This window comes from Megalopta genalis, chromosome 3, assembly GCF_051020955.1.
Source record: "Megalopta genalis isolate 19385.01 chromosome 3, iyMegGena1_principal, whole genome shotgun sequence".
Lineage (NCBI taxonomy): Eukaryota > Metazoa > Arthropoda > Insecta > Hymenoptera > Halictidae > Megalopta > Megalopta genalis.
In genome coordinates, this window is record NC_135015.1 from 8,726,994 (window position 1) to 8,745,543 (window position 18,550).

The 18,550-nt window shown below is 38.0% G+C and overlaps 1 protein-coding gene across 1 annotated transcript in view; it reads right to left on the reverse strand.

Moving 5' to 3' along the window:
• Positions 1 to 13,823, reverse strand: part of Fim (plastin-2 fimbrin) — a 53,291-nt gene extending 39,468 nt beyond the window's left edge. The window contains exon 1 of the mRNA XM_076519859.1: positions 13,311 to 13,823. Coding sequence (XP_076375974.1) covers positions 13,311 to 13,808 — 498 coding nt within the window. The 5' untranslated portion in view covers positions 13,809 to 13,823. The remainder of the gene's footprint in view (positions 1 to 13,310) is intronic.
• Positions 13,824 to 18,550: the final 4,727 nt, after the last annotated feature.

The following is an 18,550-nucleotide window of genomic DNA, read 5'->3' on the forward strand; positions in this document are numbered from 1 at the left end:
GCTCGTTCGAGACTATAAAACAAAGTCGCCCATTAATGTCAAAAATTATCTTACACATTGAATCTCTCACCTCTACAGTAGATTTGAATTTGTAAAACCACTTGACACAAATGTCGAATTTATCCGCTACGAATTTTAATCTCTAATTGAAAGCCTGTGACAACAAGACTTGTTCAACTCAGAACAATAGAATCCAAATCTAAGATTCAAATTTTAATATTAAATTAAACTTTATCATCAAATTTTATTCCATTTAAATATCGTAAAATACCAAGTGAAAATTAAATTACAGATTTTTAGCAGCAGACTCGAATACGTAAATCTTAGATTAAATATCACATTCTTCTTAAAAAGAAATTATATTGAAAGAACAATTTCGTTCATGGATTAGAAGATTCGTCGTAAGAAAACAAAACTGAAAATACGTGGTAATTTTCAGTAACATATAGCGTTCTTGTATTTAATTGCGCATTCCAAAAATGCGTAACGATCGATCCTATAGATTGAAAATGCTGCAGTTTTAATTCCAGATTGAACTTTAAATCGAGGTTGGCCCCAACCTACGAGGCGCTTCAGCATTTTCAGAATGTTTTAAATAGGAGCAAAATTCAAGGACCTCGGGCCGTGGCAGGACAAGGCAGAACTCAAGCGAAACAGTCGGTTTCGCAACGATCCCATTTCTTTAAGCGACCGATCGTAGTCCATTTACTATTCCAGCGACGCGAGGTTGCATAATAATCGCGGCGCGCCATTATAACAACGGGGTTGAGCAACAATGTGAACAGAGCGCATTGTTAGCTGCAAACAAGCTTTTACTCCGGCACCGTGCCCTATATGGCCGCGGCGTTTGGAGAAAAAGGAGCCCGCAATAGGAACAATTAATTGTCGACGATGTTTACGACGGTATTGCGAAACGTTTGTGGACGCTCGGCGAATACGCTTATCTTGAGCAACGCTCGCGGAACAGGAAAGAAAATATTCGAGAGAGAGAGAGAGAGAGAGAGAGAGAAAAAGAGAGAGAGATGTCCTTGAAAGTCGTTTGAGGAAACGGAAAACTGGTTACGGCGGCATTTCGAGGGAAAACAAGGCGTGATGCAGCACCAAGCTACATCTTAATCCGTTCCCTTATTGACCGTGGATTAAATTAATTAGCCTGTCATCTTGATTAATTTATGGCGTACTAGCCAACGCGTTAAACGATTCGCAATTTTCTGAATCATTTAACACATTTTATTACGCCATAAATTTTCGATAAGTAAAAATACAATTTTTAGGGACACAGAAACTGCACAATAATTGGAATTGCTATATTTAAGAGGAACAGTTTATATTACGTTGAATTCCTCAAAGATATATATTTTCTTCATATTTTATTTCAACGTTGATTCCTGTGCGAATAATTAGATAAATGCTTTTAATTTGTGTTGTGACTATTTAGTTTCTTGGTAATAATTAAAAATGCTCGGTTGCAATGTAAAATAGTAGAAAGATAGAAACAATTGTTAAATGTCAAATGTCTTATTTTTAATCTATTGAAGTAATTAAAGGAATTAACTAATTATTTAGTTTCGGTTTCTTGCAATTAACGCAGACAATTCTTATTTTGCATAAAAATTCGCAGTTAAGTCTAGCAACGATTTAGACAATGTAGAATTGGATTGATGTTTCAGATACTGACATTTTGACTGTATTACCGTGCGCAGCTCACTTTTATTGATCTTTGGGATAGAACGTTTCCTACACAAGCATTACAGCACATTTCTGCATTAATTTCATGCTCGCGCAGCTGTGAAACAGTTTTGGTCCGATGTAGCAGTCTCACGGTACCTGAGAAAGGCTTGATGCATGAAATATAATAACAAATTCCGTGATGTCCGCGTAAAATTCTAATCTGCTTGCTTTCCATCAAGGGATCCATTAAAATAATCGTAAATATACGAAATAATATGTTATTATACCGTTCAGTATAATCGAGAGATTATGTACCAGAAGTTGCGAACTATCTAGCTAAATAACTGTGCTCGCGATATTTTACACTGTATTACTTTTTGTAATTTCGGATATGCATAATCATAAGGAAAATATAGAGGGACGAGCTTCGCGATACGAAGCGATGCATTTATGAAGATCTAACATTTTCCTGTCTTTTCATCATCCGACTCAATCCCATGAAATACTTCTTATGAAGTCTACGGCTCTTTTAATCTTCTTTCTTACTCAAACATACATACATGTACATGTATATGTACATATAATACATATGCTGCACCATTCCCACATATTACATCTAGATCAATCTCAAATACTCTTTCAAGGTAGATATTCAATAATCCTCTCGTTCTTTTTCTTCGATTATCTTCAGAATTCTGATATTCGTTTTTATTAATAAAATTCGACGAGCTAATTCATCCTAATCAAACTTGTGGCTTTGATAGCTTCAAAAATAATTGTACATTGACAGACTTGGGCATTTTTCGAATCAAATTCTATCCGAGTAATATTTCGAATAAATTCTTCGAACAAAATTTTATTCGAAATGTTTACCAAAGTAATGCAAAGGAAAAGAATCAGGAGTCCTTTTTTCACCATTTTGGTTTATTTAATAAATTTCGTATAAAATTTTATTCGAAACATTCGGAGCATTCATTCGCAATATTACTCGAATAAAATTTTATTCGAAATATTATACTAATAAAATTTCATTCGAAGAATTTATTCGGAATGTTATTCGAATCAAATTTTATTCGAATAATGCCGAACTCTACTTTAGCACACAGTTCCATGTATGTAATGCCAACATGTCGAGCACGGAACATTTGTAACTATCCTTCAAAGTCCTACACTTTCTCTAATACAAATGACAAGGCCATTTTATGTTTACACGCTGCGTCTATAAAAAAGCTATGAAACCTTACAATGGTTCGATACTTATAGCTGTAAATCCATTATCGTACTTGTCGTTGCACAACAATGCTCCCCTCGAAACCTTCCACTCCTTCGCACTCTTTTCCCACGCAACCTCTGCAAGCCTTGCAATCCTTTTCTCTATCAACCTCAGCATCGGCACACGCAAAATTAGTACACATTGTGCACAAAGCGCGCAACTTCCCCGAAGCCCACGATCGACTAATCAACCCTTCCACTTTGTTCTTTTCCATTGATCCATTCACAGATCTGCCGAAAAATGCGATACCCACGATGCCCTCGGCTCTTCTATTTTTCTACCCCCCTGCGAGAGCAAGACCATAACCCCGGACCCACCTAAACGCGAAGTATTTAATTCTCGGCTACCCAGTGCTCGGCATGGATGGTCTATTTTTGCTCTCGGGTAAAGGACCAACAGCACGATCTCTGTACGAGAAAGGAACGGCACGTGGCACGTTGGGGGCAACACGAGGACGCTTCGGGGGACGGGACACCAGAAGAACAGCACGTGCTCCTTTTATTTACACCGAGGCATTTTACCAACGCAACTGGAACACAACTAGTTCGAGAGAAGCATCGCGAAGCCGATGAGCCCCTCGTGGACGAGAGCCAGCGTAACTCCTTCTATAGTAGCCTACTTTTATCGAGCACCACTTCAAGCGAGTTCTAATTTCTGATACCGACGAAAAGAGGACTGATGAGAAATATGCTGAGTACGGAGCCCCTCGAATTCCGATTACAATGGCGGCCGAAAATATAGGAATGAACAATGGACACGTGAACATTCCGTAGAAAGACAGGTTAAATTTTAGAGATTTTGTTGTATTTCTAGAATCGGTAGTTTTTATCCGGTGCTCCGTTTTTCGAGAAAATCGACCATGTGGATAAACGGAATGTTTCCATCATTGTCGATGTTTGTAAACACTATCTCGGACGGAGACACCTGCGGTAGAAGCATAGACATCTAAATCCTTTACAAAAATGAACAAACTTTACAGTCGATTTTCTCGGAAACAAAGCCCTGGATAAAAAATGTTATACCAAATTTGTTTCTTATTTTTTCACGTAGAATCACTCTATGCTCGGTTGTATCAGGAATTCCGGCCCACCCTGTATATTTACTATGGATTCCAGAAGTACCACAAAACCTCTAAAATGTCACCTGTTAGATGGTTAAATCCTTCCACCGAGTGTTCACGTGTCCACTATCCAGCGTTTGCTTTCGTAACAGTAATCCTTAGAAAAGAATGAAAGGGGAAAATATACTGATACAAAATTTGCAATATTTTTCGAGAAACAAAGATGACTTTTACTTCTTCAACCAGACTGATGTTCATTTTGCTATACAACGATCGTTATGATCACTAGACTGCAAATTTTATGCACTTCTGACAAAAATAAGCAGATCAAATATAGAACATTGGGAACGTTTAAATAATTTAAAAACATTATTGCATTACTTTCAACTCAATAAAATAACTAAAGAATGCAAGAAATATCTGCGCAGCGTCTGTATCTTGTAATTAATGTAGACAATGTTTATTTTGCCTAAGAATCCACAGCCTGATGATTCACACGACATTAGAAAAATTGAGCGTGTGTCATACGCACTTTGGCCTTATGAAGTATGCGATTTAATCGAGTTCTTCTAATGGATTAACGTTGTCGTCGATAAATGGGAGGTTCGTGTAAAACTAGGCGAGAAGCGTGATTAATGAAATTCCTCGGCAGCGGTTAATTGGCCAACGAGATCAACCCAGTTTCGCGTTTAATTAATAAATCTCTCGTTCGAGTGCGATACATCGGGCAACCGTGCGAATCATGTCGACGTTTTTAATCGGAGAGTCGGCTCGCGACGCCGAAGAACGACGATAAAAACGTTGTCTTGATGCACCGTGCGCCGCGCGTCGCGCTCCCTACGGAAGGAGCGCTCTTCCCAGCATTGTTTCTGACGGGGTGACTCTCAACCCCTTGTGCATCCAACCGACCGTAATCTACACCGACGCGGCCACCGTCGCGAAATCCATATTTACATACACGAGGGGTGATTCGGATATACAGCAAAGAGCCGGTCGCTCGTTTAAAGCCGATGCGACGCGACGGGGCGCAACACGGCGTCGCACAGTGCTCCGAAACTATAAGTTATAAGGGACGTTAACAAACCTAGAAATAATTTAGTTGCTCATATCGAAGATTGTTGCTGCAATAGATATTTGACACATTCGTTTTTTCAAAGGGATGGAAACTACCTCCAAAGATGTATTGTAATATTTTGGAAACTAAAGGGTGTAGAACGAAGAACTTTTTTTTGCTCACGTATCAAATCGTCTAAACGAAATTTTGGAAACATATTTAAACAATGTATAAAGATGTTCATGCATTTTTTACTTAAACAACGTATCAAGTATTTCATACATTATTTATCTAAACAATGCATAAAGAGTTTCATACATTATTTATGATACATTATCTTATATTCTTTTGCAAGTTTGTTTTGTTAAATATTAATCATTTCTCTTGTAATATCGTAACAAAGATTTTGGACACAATTTATTAAATACTTATGGTACTCGTTTCTTTGAACGATGTTTAACCATTAGAGAAAATAGAAAACATACAATATCAATTTTCTTTTCCTTAAGAAAGATTATGAACGACAAAGGCGTAAGATAAACAACGAGGCAAGAGATCGATCCATTTCCAAGAAATCTCGTATTATTTGTTTTTCCAATAATTGTGTCTTACGATTTTCAAATCGCGACCTCAAAAAATCCAGAACATTAATTATTATGTAAGTTGGAGCTTCCGTGTTTATGCTCCCTAACTTTTCCTCGAAACACGCATCTTTTTGTCGATTCTTTTCAAGAATTCGAAATCGTCGCTCCGGACGTCGTTATCTGATCTACGTTTGGAATTGCGCCTATTACGTGCCTACCTCTGCAAATTCCTTACGGCGAGTTCCTTTGTCCGCCGTATCAGTTTTCAGCTCGATATCAGTGAAAACGTACAAGTGAATACCGGATGAGTGAACAGGACAAATAATTTGGGAAAATCGAGAAGACTGAAAATATTCGTGCAACGCTTGCCGAGTTAAGTGTTACTTCAGAAACTGAATTCTTCGATAGATTGTTTTATAATGCATGCAAATTAGAAAAGAGAAAGGCGAGGCACGCACGATTGCAGAAAGCACTAATTGCGGTTTAGGGGGAGCCAAGAGAACGAGGAATATTGTGCTTCTGTCTTCAGCTTTACTCGTGAGAGCGAAACTGTTTAGTGACAAGCGTCTACCCTCGTACAGGCACGAACCTAAACTCTACCCTTGAGAGTTGCTGCCATAAGGACACGTAAAGCTAAGCTTCCGAGAAGCGGTTCGATTTGTTCTACAAACACTGCTGTTTAATTTAGAACGCGTACTTGGAAATCCGGATAACAATGACCTGAAACTCGTTGGTCTGAGTGCTAATATAAAAAGTAGCCTCGGAAAACAAATTCGAATAAATTAAGGTCTCTTTGATCAAACGTAATGCAGTTTGTGGTCTCTTTTACAATTCAAATTTACTTTTATAAAGTAAATTATTATTAAGTATATTTAGTAGTATAGTATTATTAGTATAATATTATTAGTATAGTAGTATTATTAGTAGTATTATTAGTATAGTATTATTAAGTATATCGATTTGTTTGCATGTTTAAAGCTTCAGAATTTGTTTTGCGACTTTTTTGTATTCGTAGACATAAATTTACTTGAAATATTGAATTCATATAAAGCACTTCTAGATATTTTATTACGATATTGTATACTGAACTCTGGTTGGAATATTCATGTAAAAGATTGATATTCTAATTTACATAACCTTAGAATTTTTATATCAAACATTTACGTACAAATTCAGCATATTTTAATGTACAGTACACAGAATTAACTTTGAATATAGACGTAGCAACACGTTTTGCAATTTAAAAATATCCATACACAACACGATGTATCAATCAATAATAATTCAATCCAGCACATGAATTTGTTCTATTGTTTGAACATCCATGTCCGCCCGATTTGTTCTGTTAACCGAAGTTCCACTGTCTTATAAAACGTTATCGTATAAATGGCAAAAGTGTTCGTCGTGTTCCAGGCACTACATTAAAGCATGAACATGAAAAAAGGCTTCAGTGCGCTCGTAATCGCTTTAAAACTCTCTTTAAACTCGCGAGGACTAGAGCCGCTCCCTTTCGAGTACCCTTTGCAGTGTGCAAATACGAAATATACCTCGATTACTTCCACTAACGACTTTCACTACCAAAAAGCAAATCCTACAACACGCGAAGGGGAAACTACGAGAGACTCTATCGAGTCACTTTCCGACTACTGGTCGCATAAGATATACATACTCAACAGGACCTGACTTGCATAATTTCACCGAATAGCGTATCTATACTACTCGGAACAACTCGAGCAGCCGACTGTTTCACCTCAAGGGTGTAGAAGAACTAATTGCACTGTTTTGTTAACGATAAAACAACACCTTCAACCTAGTCTTCCACAAATACAATGTTCGTTATTACCAACATTCACGGTAATTTTCCAGTAACCACTTTAATTGTCCCTAGAAATACTGAAGTTGTAAACAAAGAAGATAACTATGTAGGAAAAATAATAATATTCGATAATTTAACAAATTTAGATCCATAGGCTCAAGTATGGAAAAAAACTCCGTTTTATTTTTGATTCTAAATCGAAGGAATAAAATGCTAGACCGCACGGCGACCAACACCGTCGAATCATGGAGAACAAGATTTACTACTCCAGTAAACGTAAAAATGTATCTTGAAATGTCAAAGAACATGTATGAAAAGTGACGAGAAGTTTCATGGATGTTTTACGTCAGGGGTGTCAAACTTGCGGCCCGAGATGAACATTTTTGATGTCAAGTATCAGGACGTAAACAATAATTCAACTTTATATATGTGTTTATTACAATGTGCTAGTCAAAATAAAAATATTTGTTTCTATGAACATTGATTTTTCTTTTGCGGCCCACCTAAAGTTAAGCATTGTTTATTTGGCCCAAGTTAGCTTTTGAGTTTGACACCTCTGTTTTACGTCATACAAAATTTTCCGAAAACCATCCTCATTTTAACGGCTCACTCGAGGATCCCCATTTAAGCAGTCGGTAAAAATAAGCTTGCAGACGGAGGGTAAACGTCGGATTGAAATGAAAGTTAGCTCGTCTTCTCGAGGCGAAGATTAAGCTAAAAATCTATGGCGGGCCCCGACATGGAAATACGGGTGGTTCCCTCAAGGGTGGTCCCCTCGGCGTGCAATTTCGCCGCGATGCAGCAGGATACGCCGGAAGGGGTTGCGTTCGCACCGGTAACACGATCAATAAGATAATTGAAGACTTCTCGACAATGCCGGCGGAAGGGAGCAATTTCGCCATCTCCCTTGTACTTGAGCAAGGTCATTGTTTCCGAGGGGATTCTCATCTCGTTCCTAAGCACCGTAGACGCATCGCTGCTTATAATTCCTATCCTGTGCCGACTTAAACGCGTTTCGTCCTCGGCTGCGCCAGAATCTAATAAATCAAGGAGAAAGCGTGCGACTTAGTAATTATGGATCTCGTTCGATGAAACTGGGAGCGAGAAATTACATTATTTCGTCGAACCCCGTCGCTTCCCATTGATCCAATCGCGAATTCTGATCGGGAGGATCCAAGATCAATTCTGAAGCCGTTGCCACGGTATCAAGATTCTAGAAGTACTTCTCAACTATAAATATTGTGGAATAAGATTAATATTAAGTAATTTAAATAGCTCTGATAAAGCTATCTCAACAATTTTAGAATCTTAGAATTCGTAAACACAGAACTAAAGATAAGATTTAAGCTACTGCGGAAACTAATCAAGGTCGATATTAACATGTCGTTTTAATTTTAATTGTACAATGCCGTTTCAACTGTGAACGGAGTTAGGCATCATTTAAGTAAAGTAAGTTAAAATAAAAAACGAAGGTAATTACTTATTATTTATACAGATCTAAATAAAATAAAATAACAAATAAAGTAACAAAACTTCTAAATAAAATAACAAATTTAATTATTACTTGCAAATAAAATATTAATTCGATTTGTAATTTGTTATTTATTATTTGAAATAAAATGTTTCCAACCTGTCTGGGAACAGGATTTTATTTTTCATCGCGAACGGATAACGCTTATATACCTCGGAAAATCAAATAAAAAGTTTCAAAACGAACACGCGTATCAAGTTACCAACGCCGATAAGAGCTTTCACAACTTTTTCATTAATAACCGGCCGAGAACCACCAGCCAGCTATAACGCTCGACCACATCGTTTATCTCTAATTTATATTTCATCCCCGATATTGTCCCGGAAACGAACTATTGAAAAATAAATTCACGGCGAAATTCCAATCGGCGACGCTGCAAAAACATTGCGAAACCTCCGGTGTGTAGAACAGATTCAACTCTCGCTCGGTGAACGCGGAATCGAGAGTGCGCGAAAAAAGATTCCGCGAAACGAGACGCCACGGACAGTTAATCAACCGCGAAAACCGAACTCGAGAACAAGAAACGGCTACATCTAGTAACGAGCCAATGGTCATCGAAAAACCGTGTTTTACGATCATCGACTGTAAATATCCAAGAGGAAAGGCGTTTGTGACTTGCATCTTGAAAGTCTATTAGAACGAGCGCAGAGTCACAACAATTTTCGGACAATCGTTAGAAAAATTGGATTTAATCGTTCTCATCGATCAGCGAAGGTGGAGATAATTAAATCTATGCAAATACCTAGTTTCCTTGAGAACGATCAACTTTTGCTAATAAATAATAAATCGAGACTCAATGTCATTTGAATAAAAATGAAACGATTGTCTTTCTCATAAATAAACATTAGTTGCTACCTAAGGAATTCGAGTCCTCATTGTTATGCGTTCTTTAAACATAGTACGTATTCGTGCACAGCATTTCTCTTCCAAACTTCAAGGGAAATTACGCGCAATCTACGAACATTATACATAAATGAGACAACAATATTTGATATTTTTCTATTATATCGTTCGAATAATTCGTTCGGTTCATAGCAGGTCAGTTTGTGGTCACGTGCGTTAAAGGAGCAGCACGGTTGCTGGAGAATTCGGAGTCTGTGCAGGCGTAACGGTATCCCCGGAATTTTTAGAGATATCTATCGGTACAAAATTTCAGCCCGAAATTTTTTCGGTTCCGTTAGGAAAGCAAATCCGAGAGAATGGTACAGCGACTCCCTGATAAAAGATAGCGGGTATCTTAGGCGACAGAGTAATGGCCCACGACTGTCTCAATTACCGTACAATTAGTTTCTGCGTAGTGTACAGGCGCACAGTCGACATTGTACGGGCATGAGCGAGCTCTGGGTCTGGCTAGGTCTCGATTTAGAGCGGCACTGTATCTGACGAAATTAGGGTTGGTTGGGGCAGTCTACAGGACCGGTTGGGTCTGTTCGAAACAGGTGCCAGCTGTACTTAATTCGACCAACAGGTTCTTAATATTCTAAAAGAAATTCTTGTTTCGGTAACTTGAAAACCGGCGTTGCCTGTGTAATAAACGGCTGAGTAATTGCGATAAACGAGAAACGGCTGTACTTTAACAAATTATTATACAGCTGGTATCTGCATTTCGCATATGTATGAGCCGCGTTCATTATGGTTCATAGGCGATGACATGAGAAAAATTGTATAATTTTCAAGCTTCGAGGAATTTAGAGTCTATGTCTGGAAAATAACCGGTGGGACATTCAAAAGGACCGGTTAGGTCTGCTAGAAGCAGGTGTTAAGTCTGGATAATTAATCTCAGAGTCATAATACCGGAACTATACTCCATTTCGGCAACTCGAACAAAGGCGTCGCACAGGTGGCGTCACAATTTCTGACGAAGTGGAACTCTGGCCAGCTTAGGTGACTCCTGAACTTGAACTTATAACAAAGGAATTACAATCCCAGAACTAATAGTCGATAATGTCGTATGTAAGTTCTTTACAGATTACACAATATTATTCTATTACCATATTTTACAGCTCTTTCAGGTTAATTATATTAGTTAGCATTTACTTTTAAACATCAGAGTTGCCTACCGACAGATACTATTCCATGTATATTAAACAAATATGATAGAAGCGTTAACGATGTTTACAAAAAGTACTGGAAAAATAACAAGTGCTTTTACATGTATCATTCGCCAATTATAACATTAATTTTTATATTAACATTTCATTTTATCGTTTCACTTTTCTTTCTCGTTAACGAAAAAATTTCTCCCATGAAATGTAACGTACAAGTAATTGTATAACGACGAATCATGTGCCAGAAGTTACATGTTGAAAACCTTCAGAAACAACATATCAAGGAAAAAGTGAACAGTAATTTTATTTAAAACGCAACGCAACATGTGACGAGCGAGGGGTCTGGATGGACCCACGCATCGCCGCCCATTCGGTCGACGAAAACGTCCGCCTTCCGTGGGTTAATGGACACGCTTTTGCTCGGGCAGTTTTAACGAGCGCACGAGACCGCGGTGCATCGAATATTGCGTACGAACAGCGTGTGGCTACACGTGCGTAAACATATGTGGACGTGTGTGACATATGCGCGTACGGCAGAAGTGAAAAGCAACCAGGTCAGGATATTCGATATCGAGAGTAATTACGTGCTCGATCGATTTTCGAGCTGTTTACGTTCAGTCTCGCCGATCGCGGTAATATCTTTGCGAGCAAAATGTCCATTTGGTGACTTTTCCATTTCCAGAACGAATTATCGCGAATGATTCACGTGTCGTACTAACATGCGATGCCAGCGATACTTGATTCATTTTTGCGAGCACTGATTCATTCGTGCATACATTGGCAAACAGCATTTTTATAGTCTGTTTTTCTGGTAGAGAAGCCTTAGATCGATACGAAGACTATCTGGGTGTGGTAATAGTCGAAGTAATTGCTAAACATCGTATCTGCGAGCTTTCATGGTAATTACGTATTCATAAAACACAAAGAAAAATGTTACATTTATAAATTTTAATGAAATTATTACTTGATTAATTGCTTCAATCCTTTAACTATTTGTTGCTTATAAAAGTGACCACAGAAACGTGGTAAATGCTACTAAGAATATATTAAGATCGGTATTTATAGCAGATCAAAATAAAGAAATGTAAGTAGAATGATTTTCATAACTGTGAAAAACATATTCACTATTAATAACAGGTAATTTACCATTCATTGCTCCAATTGATAAATACAAAAATACCTCGAACTACCATTGAATATATTATTATAATTATATAATCATACGTATAATAATATATTCAATGGTAGTTCGAGGTATTTTTGTATTTATCAATTGGAGCAATGAGTGGTAAATTACCTGTTATTAATTATGAATATGTTTTTCACAGTTATGAATTGTTCTACTTACATTTCTTTACTTTGATCTGCTATAAATGCCGATCTTAATATATTCTTAGTAGCATTTAATTATATAGTTAATTATATAGTTATATAGCATTTAATTATATAGTTCTTGAAACTAAATTTCCATTAATTACAAATCCATAAATATTAATCATTCCACTATTAACGATACTTTCAGCAAATAATTGCACAGAGGTAGTCGATCCATTCGGAGTAAACCAACAGAAACTAATTGCACGTTTCAAAGTTAATAACGAAACTATCAAAGGTAACGATGAACCAGATTTATACTAATACTTAACCAGTCCCCTTTTGATTACCGTAATACACTTATCGGACGCAGACAGCATCCGTACCGCTAACCACTGTTTACAGGCGTCCCTATTTTCCCAGAGTGCAAACAATTCATAACCCCAAAACGTTTAGAGGAACCACCCGAAATTTTCCCAAAGGATTTCCGGTGCTCGCATGAATGCTCGCCGGTCTCCGCGTACAATTTAAATGCGTGTGTCTCTTGGAACGTGTCGAACCTGTCTATAAATCGCTGTAATCAATGGCTGCTTCGCCGGAGCACACGCAATCGTCGAGAAATGCCATCTTATAATGCAAAAGATTCCGTGGCAGGTTCTCGGCGAAGGCTGTCGGTCACAGAGGAGAGAAAAAGGCAAAAAGGAAAAAAAGGGTAAACCGACTGCAAGGGCGGCGACACCCGGCGTAGTCCCCCTCGAGGGTGGGCTTCCACGAAAGCATGCTGATAAAACCGGCGATCGATAAGAAGCCGGGGTTGCACGTAGTAATACGCGTGACATCGATGCAAAACCATAGTAACGAGCATCTACGTGCCATGGCGCGAACGTTCAAAACGGGGGAACACCGGCGTCATCGTCGGCAATTCGAAATTACCGGTGGGCAAAAGCCAAAGGACTCACCGCTCGAAACTGTTCCAGCAACTCCTGCCGGTCGTCGATCGCAGTGGCCATGTTGCTCGAATATATAATCCTTCCGTCGTTCCTTTCTCGGCCCTTCTCCCTTCCTCTCGCACTCTGTCCGCAGTCCTCCTCCCTTTTCGGTCCTACCCGCAGCACGGTGCGGTGTCTCTCGCCGGCGATAACGTCGCCACGGAACCTTGAATCTCGACGAGAACACCGGTCGGTCTGGCGGCTTGTCCACCGGGTACACGCGACGATTCCTCGAACAATTAACTCAGCGTAATGCTCGACACCTTGCGTACGCGTTCTCTCGTACACGACGCGGTCACGAAAGCTGACAAACACCGCGGGAACGCGTACCACTGTCACGGAGTCGCATTGAACACTGAGCCGACCGTCGTGCGCCGAACGGAGCGCCCGCCAGCCTAGCGACCAGCCACGAAAACGCCCGAACCCACACGAAGGGACCGCTCGGCTGACACCTTGGGACAGGTCCATGCGGCTCGTTCGAAAAACAGGACGATCGACGAAATTATGATTCCGACTTATCCTCTCCACGGCCCACGGATTTATTCTTTATCAACTTCGCTTCGGTATTCGTGCTGCATGGCTTCCGAGAAATCGCTCGAAGAATTTTAAACAGGGATTCAAATAAATTATTATTAATCGAAATTTTGTTTCATGTTGTTATCGTGTACAGTGACTGTAAAAAGTATTCGTACACTGAATTTTCAATTTCATATAAATCTTTGATATTTGAACTGTTATAATTTCGTGAAAAAGAATCGTACTGCGATAAACCTGGACTCGTTTTAAAGCTTTGAACTTCTATTCGTGCATCGTTCATTTTCTTTTATGATGGTTTTATGTAATTACAGTGACCCCTGAAAATATTCGTGCACATTTAAAACTTTTCGATTCCACAAAACGACTGCAGAAAATCATAGACCAGATTCTGAAGAGTCATTGTTAAGGGGAGACTTCCTTCTTCAAACGTATGTTAGAATCAATTGCGAGAAACATATTTCATCGTATTTACCAGAAAATGTATTTCAAAAAAATTCTATAACTTTTTCGATCCCCGATTTCAAATCTTCGTCATGTGGGTGAACAGTTTTCAAATTTTCGATTTGTGGCAACACCCTCGCAGATACGAAACGTAGCAACCTCCTTTTATAATAATTTAATAATTAATAATTTATCATAAAGTAAAACACATTTCGAAATGTAAAATTGCTCATATTTTATAGCGAGAGAAATTGCACGCTTAAAAAATACATACTGTGACATCTCAGCTTGGAGCATCATTGCAAATATTTCTTCAGTAGCAAGTTGGAAAATCGATATTGGAAAATTATTGCTAGATTATCGTCAGTTCGAAACATTTAATTATAACTTGATAACTTGTTTGAAATTATTTTTAATTTTCTTTAAACACGTACAAAAATAGAGTTCAAGATGTTTCATTTCTTTCTGCTATCACGCTACGATGTAACAGCAGTTTGTAATTGTTCTTGTCATAAATGTATGAAATTCGCAGTCTACTTATATTTATATATCTAGTTAAATTAATCAAATTAAAGCAATTACATAAAAATATACACAGGAATTATAACATATGTGTACATGTATAAACGTTATCGATTACGGTAATTATGTTTCTGGTTTTTTTATGCTTGAATTGATCCACGTTTCGAGGAAAACGTTACAATAGAACGGACAAGGGGTTCCATTATTCGGAGCTGTTCCCCAGCCGACTGTCAGAGCGTTACACTTTTAAGAACCTGAGGGCGGAAGTTGTCAAGTTCGACTCAGGTTGGGTCGAACAGAAGGCTCTCTGCGGATGATCTCATACAACCCGTCACGCAGCTACGTTCTGCAAATAAAAAAAAACCACGGATCACGCTGTGACTTACCCTTCTATTCCACCCCAGTTGTTCAATCATCCCTCCGATCCAAAAACAGACTGTATTTTTATACCTGAGGATATTAAAAACAAATAATTTCGATCAGCCTTTAACATGGCATGATTTTTGAGATATAAATATCTTGTTTCTTATTGATCGGTGTTAATTGAGAATTGCCAAAAAATTGGTTGATTTGTTTCTATCATTCGTACCTACAAACTATAAGGGTTAAACAATGTTCTTTTCAAAGTATTCATAAATTTTGTCACTTGAATTTAATGAAATTCCGTTCATCTTTGCTTTGCGTCAACAAAAGAAGCGTTTTTCATTTTTACTTATAAAAAAGTTCTACATTATCTCTATACCGCCGCCTTGATGAAATGTGAATAAATTATTTTAAACTGTCAACAAACTTCAGATTAATATTCAACAGCTAACAATGGAAAAATGTTTGCGTTTCTGGCTGTACCCAAGCGTCTCGTAACATAAAATTGCAAAACACGGTGTAAAATATTGCAGATTTCCGCGAACAGGAAATTGTGCACGCTATCATCCACATATAATCCGCAATAAAGCCGTCACAATATCAAACGTGAAACTCCGAAATGCGGCGTGCATCAAACGCGTCTCGGTATCAATAGATATCGATTCATGTGGTTTTCTACGTATTAAAATTTGAACCGAAATAAATTTCAAGAGAAAAATCCTCGTCATTCCAGGAAACACCGTAATTGTCTCGTACAAAGGAGACTTTTTTTACGTGACATGCCTACGAAGTAAAATCAAACAAACGAGCACAAGGCATTCAATCTGCGGATTGTCTTTGTTTTCATTCAGCTTATTTTTAAAAGCAAGATTGTTTACCAAGCTCGTGACTAATTTTATCAACTACAAATGAAGATAATATGGCCTTGCGGTTTCGCTTCGACACAACCGAATATATTGAAATAAAGTCGGAAGACAAAAGGTTTAATCAATTCGGGAGGAAGCTATTAAACCGCTCGATCCGCTCGATCGAGTTAAGCCACGATTGTAAAGTATAATGTGTCGAGCAGTTGAAGGCACGCAAATTGCGAAGGTGGAAGGGATTTAAATGGGAGGTAAGTCTTGAATGGAATTCGCGAACGGCGGGCGTGAATTTTCACTGAAAACGAACAACGAAATCCCGCCACGATGAATCATGTTTTTTCCATTTCGCGGCTGCGCCTGACTTGTACACCATGAACAAGGAATTCTGGCTGAATCATACGCTTAGACTGTCAGATGCAAAACAGAATATACTTCCATGTTTCATTCCAACGCGTGAAATACGTTGTTCGAATTCTTCGTTGATACATGGATCCGAGCTGAATCATTCTATTCCCATTTTGATCGAGTGTCCTCTGAAAAAGTGAAATGAAGCTATTCCTTATGTTTGGCTCATGAAAGTCATAGGAAGCTTCTCAACAAAATCTATTTGAACTTTAGGAAAGATGCTGTTGATGAATTGTAGCAAAGCTACTAACAAGCACAAGACAAGATAAACAGATAAAACGGAAAGGAGAATATTCGTTAAACTAAAGAAGAAAATCCGTCTGATTAAAATGAAGGTAAACGGATTGATCTTTAATCAATTCAAAATAGAAATGAATTTTTTTAACGTTCATCTAAGGAAGAAAATTATAATGTAAAATGTTTATATGTGAAATACATTTCCATAATGCAGGTTCAGATAATTCAAGTTCCGCTTCAAATACCATATTGATCTCAGTATTCGATGCAGCACTACAGTTGGTGAGATTGATGTGGAAAAAGCGGGAGCTGGAAGTCAATTTTTCGTAGTTTCACTTTAAAGTTTGTCCCTCCGGGCTCGACACCATGATGAATATTATTCCCGTGACCTGATTTCTTTCTTTTTCTCTCTGTCACCTGAAATATTTTCCGCCGTGAAACCTGTCCTACACAAACGGAAGGATCTAGTAATCCGGCTCACCGAACCTCTCGTTGTGAGCCACATAAACGGGAAATTCGTGTCTCCTCCAGCCTTCGTGTCCCGTCGCTCTTTATTGACATTCTATCTCTCCCGCCGGCCACACCAACACGCTTCCACGGGCATCGACCCCTTTTAAATAATGTTACATCACGGGAGACGAGCCACGGATCGACTTGTCAGAACTCCTTGGCTTCTAGAAGGGTTTTCCCGGCACCTCGTTCCATCCGCCCAGAAAGTTCGTGGTTTATGTATTCCGATATAACGCGGAACGAGTGCTCCTACTCCGTAAATTATTCACTGCACAAAGAAATATTTCGAACAAATGGTATCAACGCGTGATGCAACAATTCCTTGTTTATTTCTTCTTTATCGAGGTATCAATTATTAGCTTTTTAAAGTCGACGTACAATATTTTTTCTTCAATTTCTATGTGCTATTTAAAATTACATTTTGTCGCGATATCAATAAAATGAGGTTCATTGCAGATAGGCCCGAGGACGAATGGGTGATCGTGTTTGCAAATATTCTTCATGGTAGACGGTAACATGATATTGTCAACATATGACAGCCATCTAGTCCAATAAACGCTGTACGTTTATTAGAATACATAGCTGCTATCTTATGTTGACAATTTTGACAAACAGCTAACATTGTACAAACATGATTCGTCTTTGCTTCGTCCACTGTGTGTTAACTAAGCTGTTCGCAAACGAAGCTTATATTGTTGATGTCTCAGAAAAAAATTAATCATAAATACCATACTTTTTGTATAGGTTTTAATATTTTATCGAAATTTAGGAAAAAATATAGTGTATCTAATTTGGTAGTTTATCTAAAAATGGCATTCTAATCTCGATAAAAAAAATATTGTAAAATACGAATTTTTTTATAGCTTATTTAAATTACGAAAAAATGGACTTTCTCATTTGATTTAACTTATTTCTTAGATCCACTTATTCTTACATTGGGCCTAATAAATGTTCCTCCGTTTTTTAAGTTATATAGAATTATAAAACTGTAAATTTACAAGATTACAGCAGAAGTACCTCGGAAGAAGGAAAGTTTTCTTCGAAACTATGAGCACTAAATGTAGCTATCCAATGTACATTATTGTACGAATCGTGAAACATCGTCAATAGGATAAAAGAAAAAGATAGTAACTGCAAATTATTAGTTTCTTGCTCAAAATCGTATAGAAGAAAAATGTTGTAAATTTTCTTGAGAGCCTCTTTATCAAACCGAAACGTTAACTACGTTTATAATAAAATTTCGGGGCTCAAAAAAGTCGGGTTGTTAGGAGAGGAGTAATTCTCTAACCATAGGGCGGATTCGATGGGTTATAATTAACAAGATAAGCATAA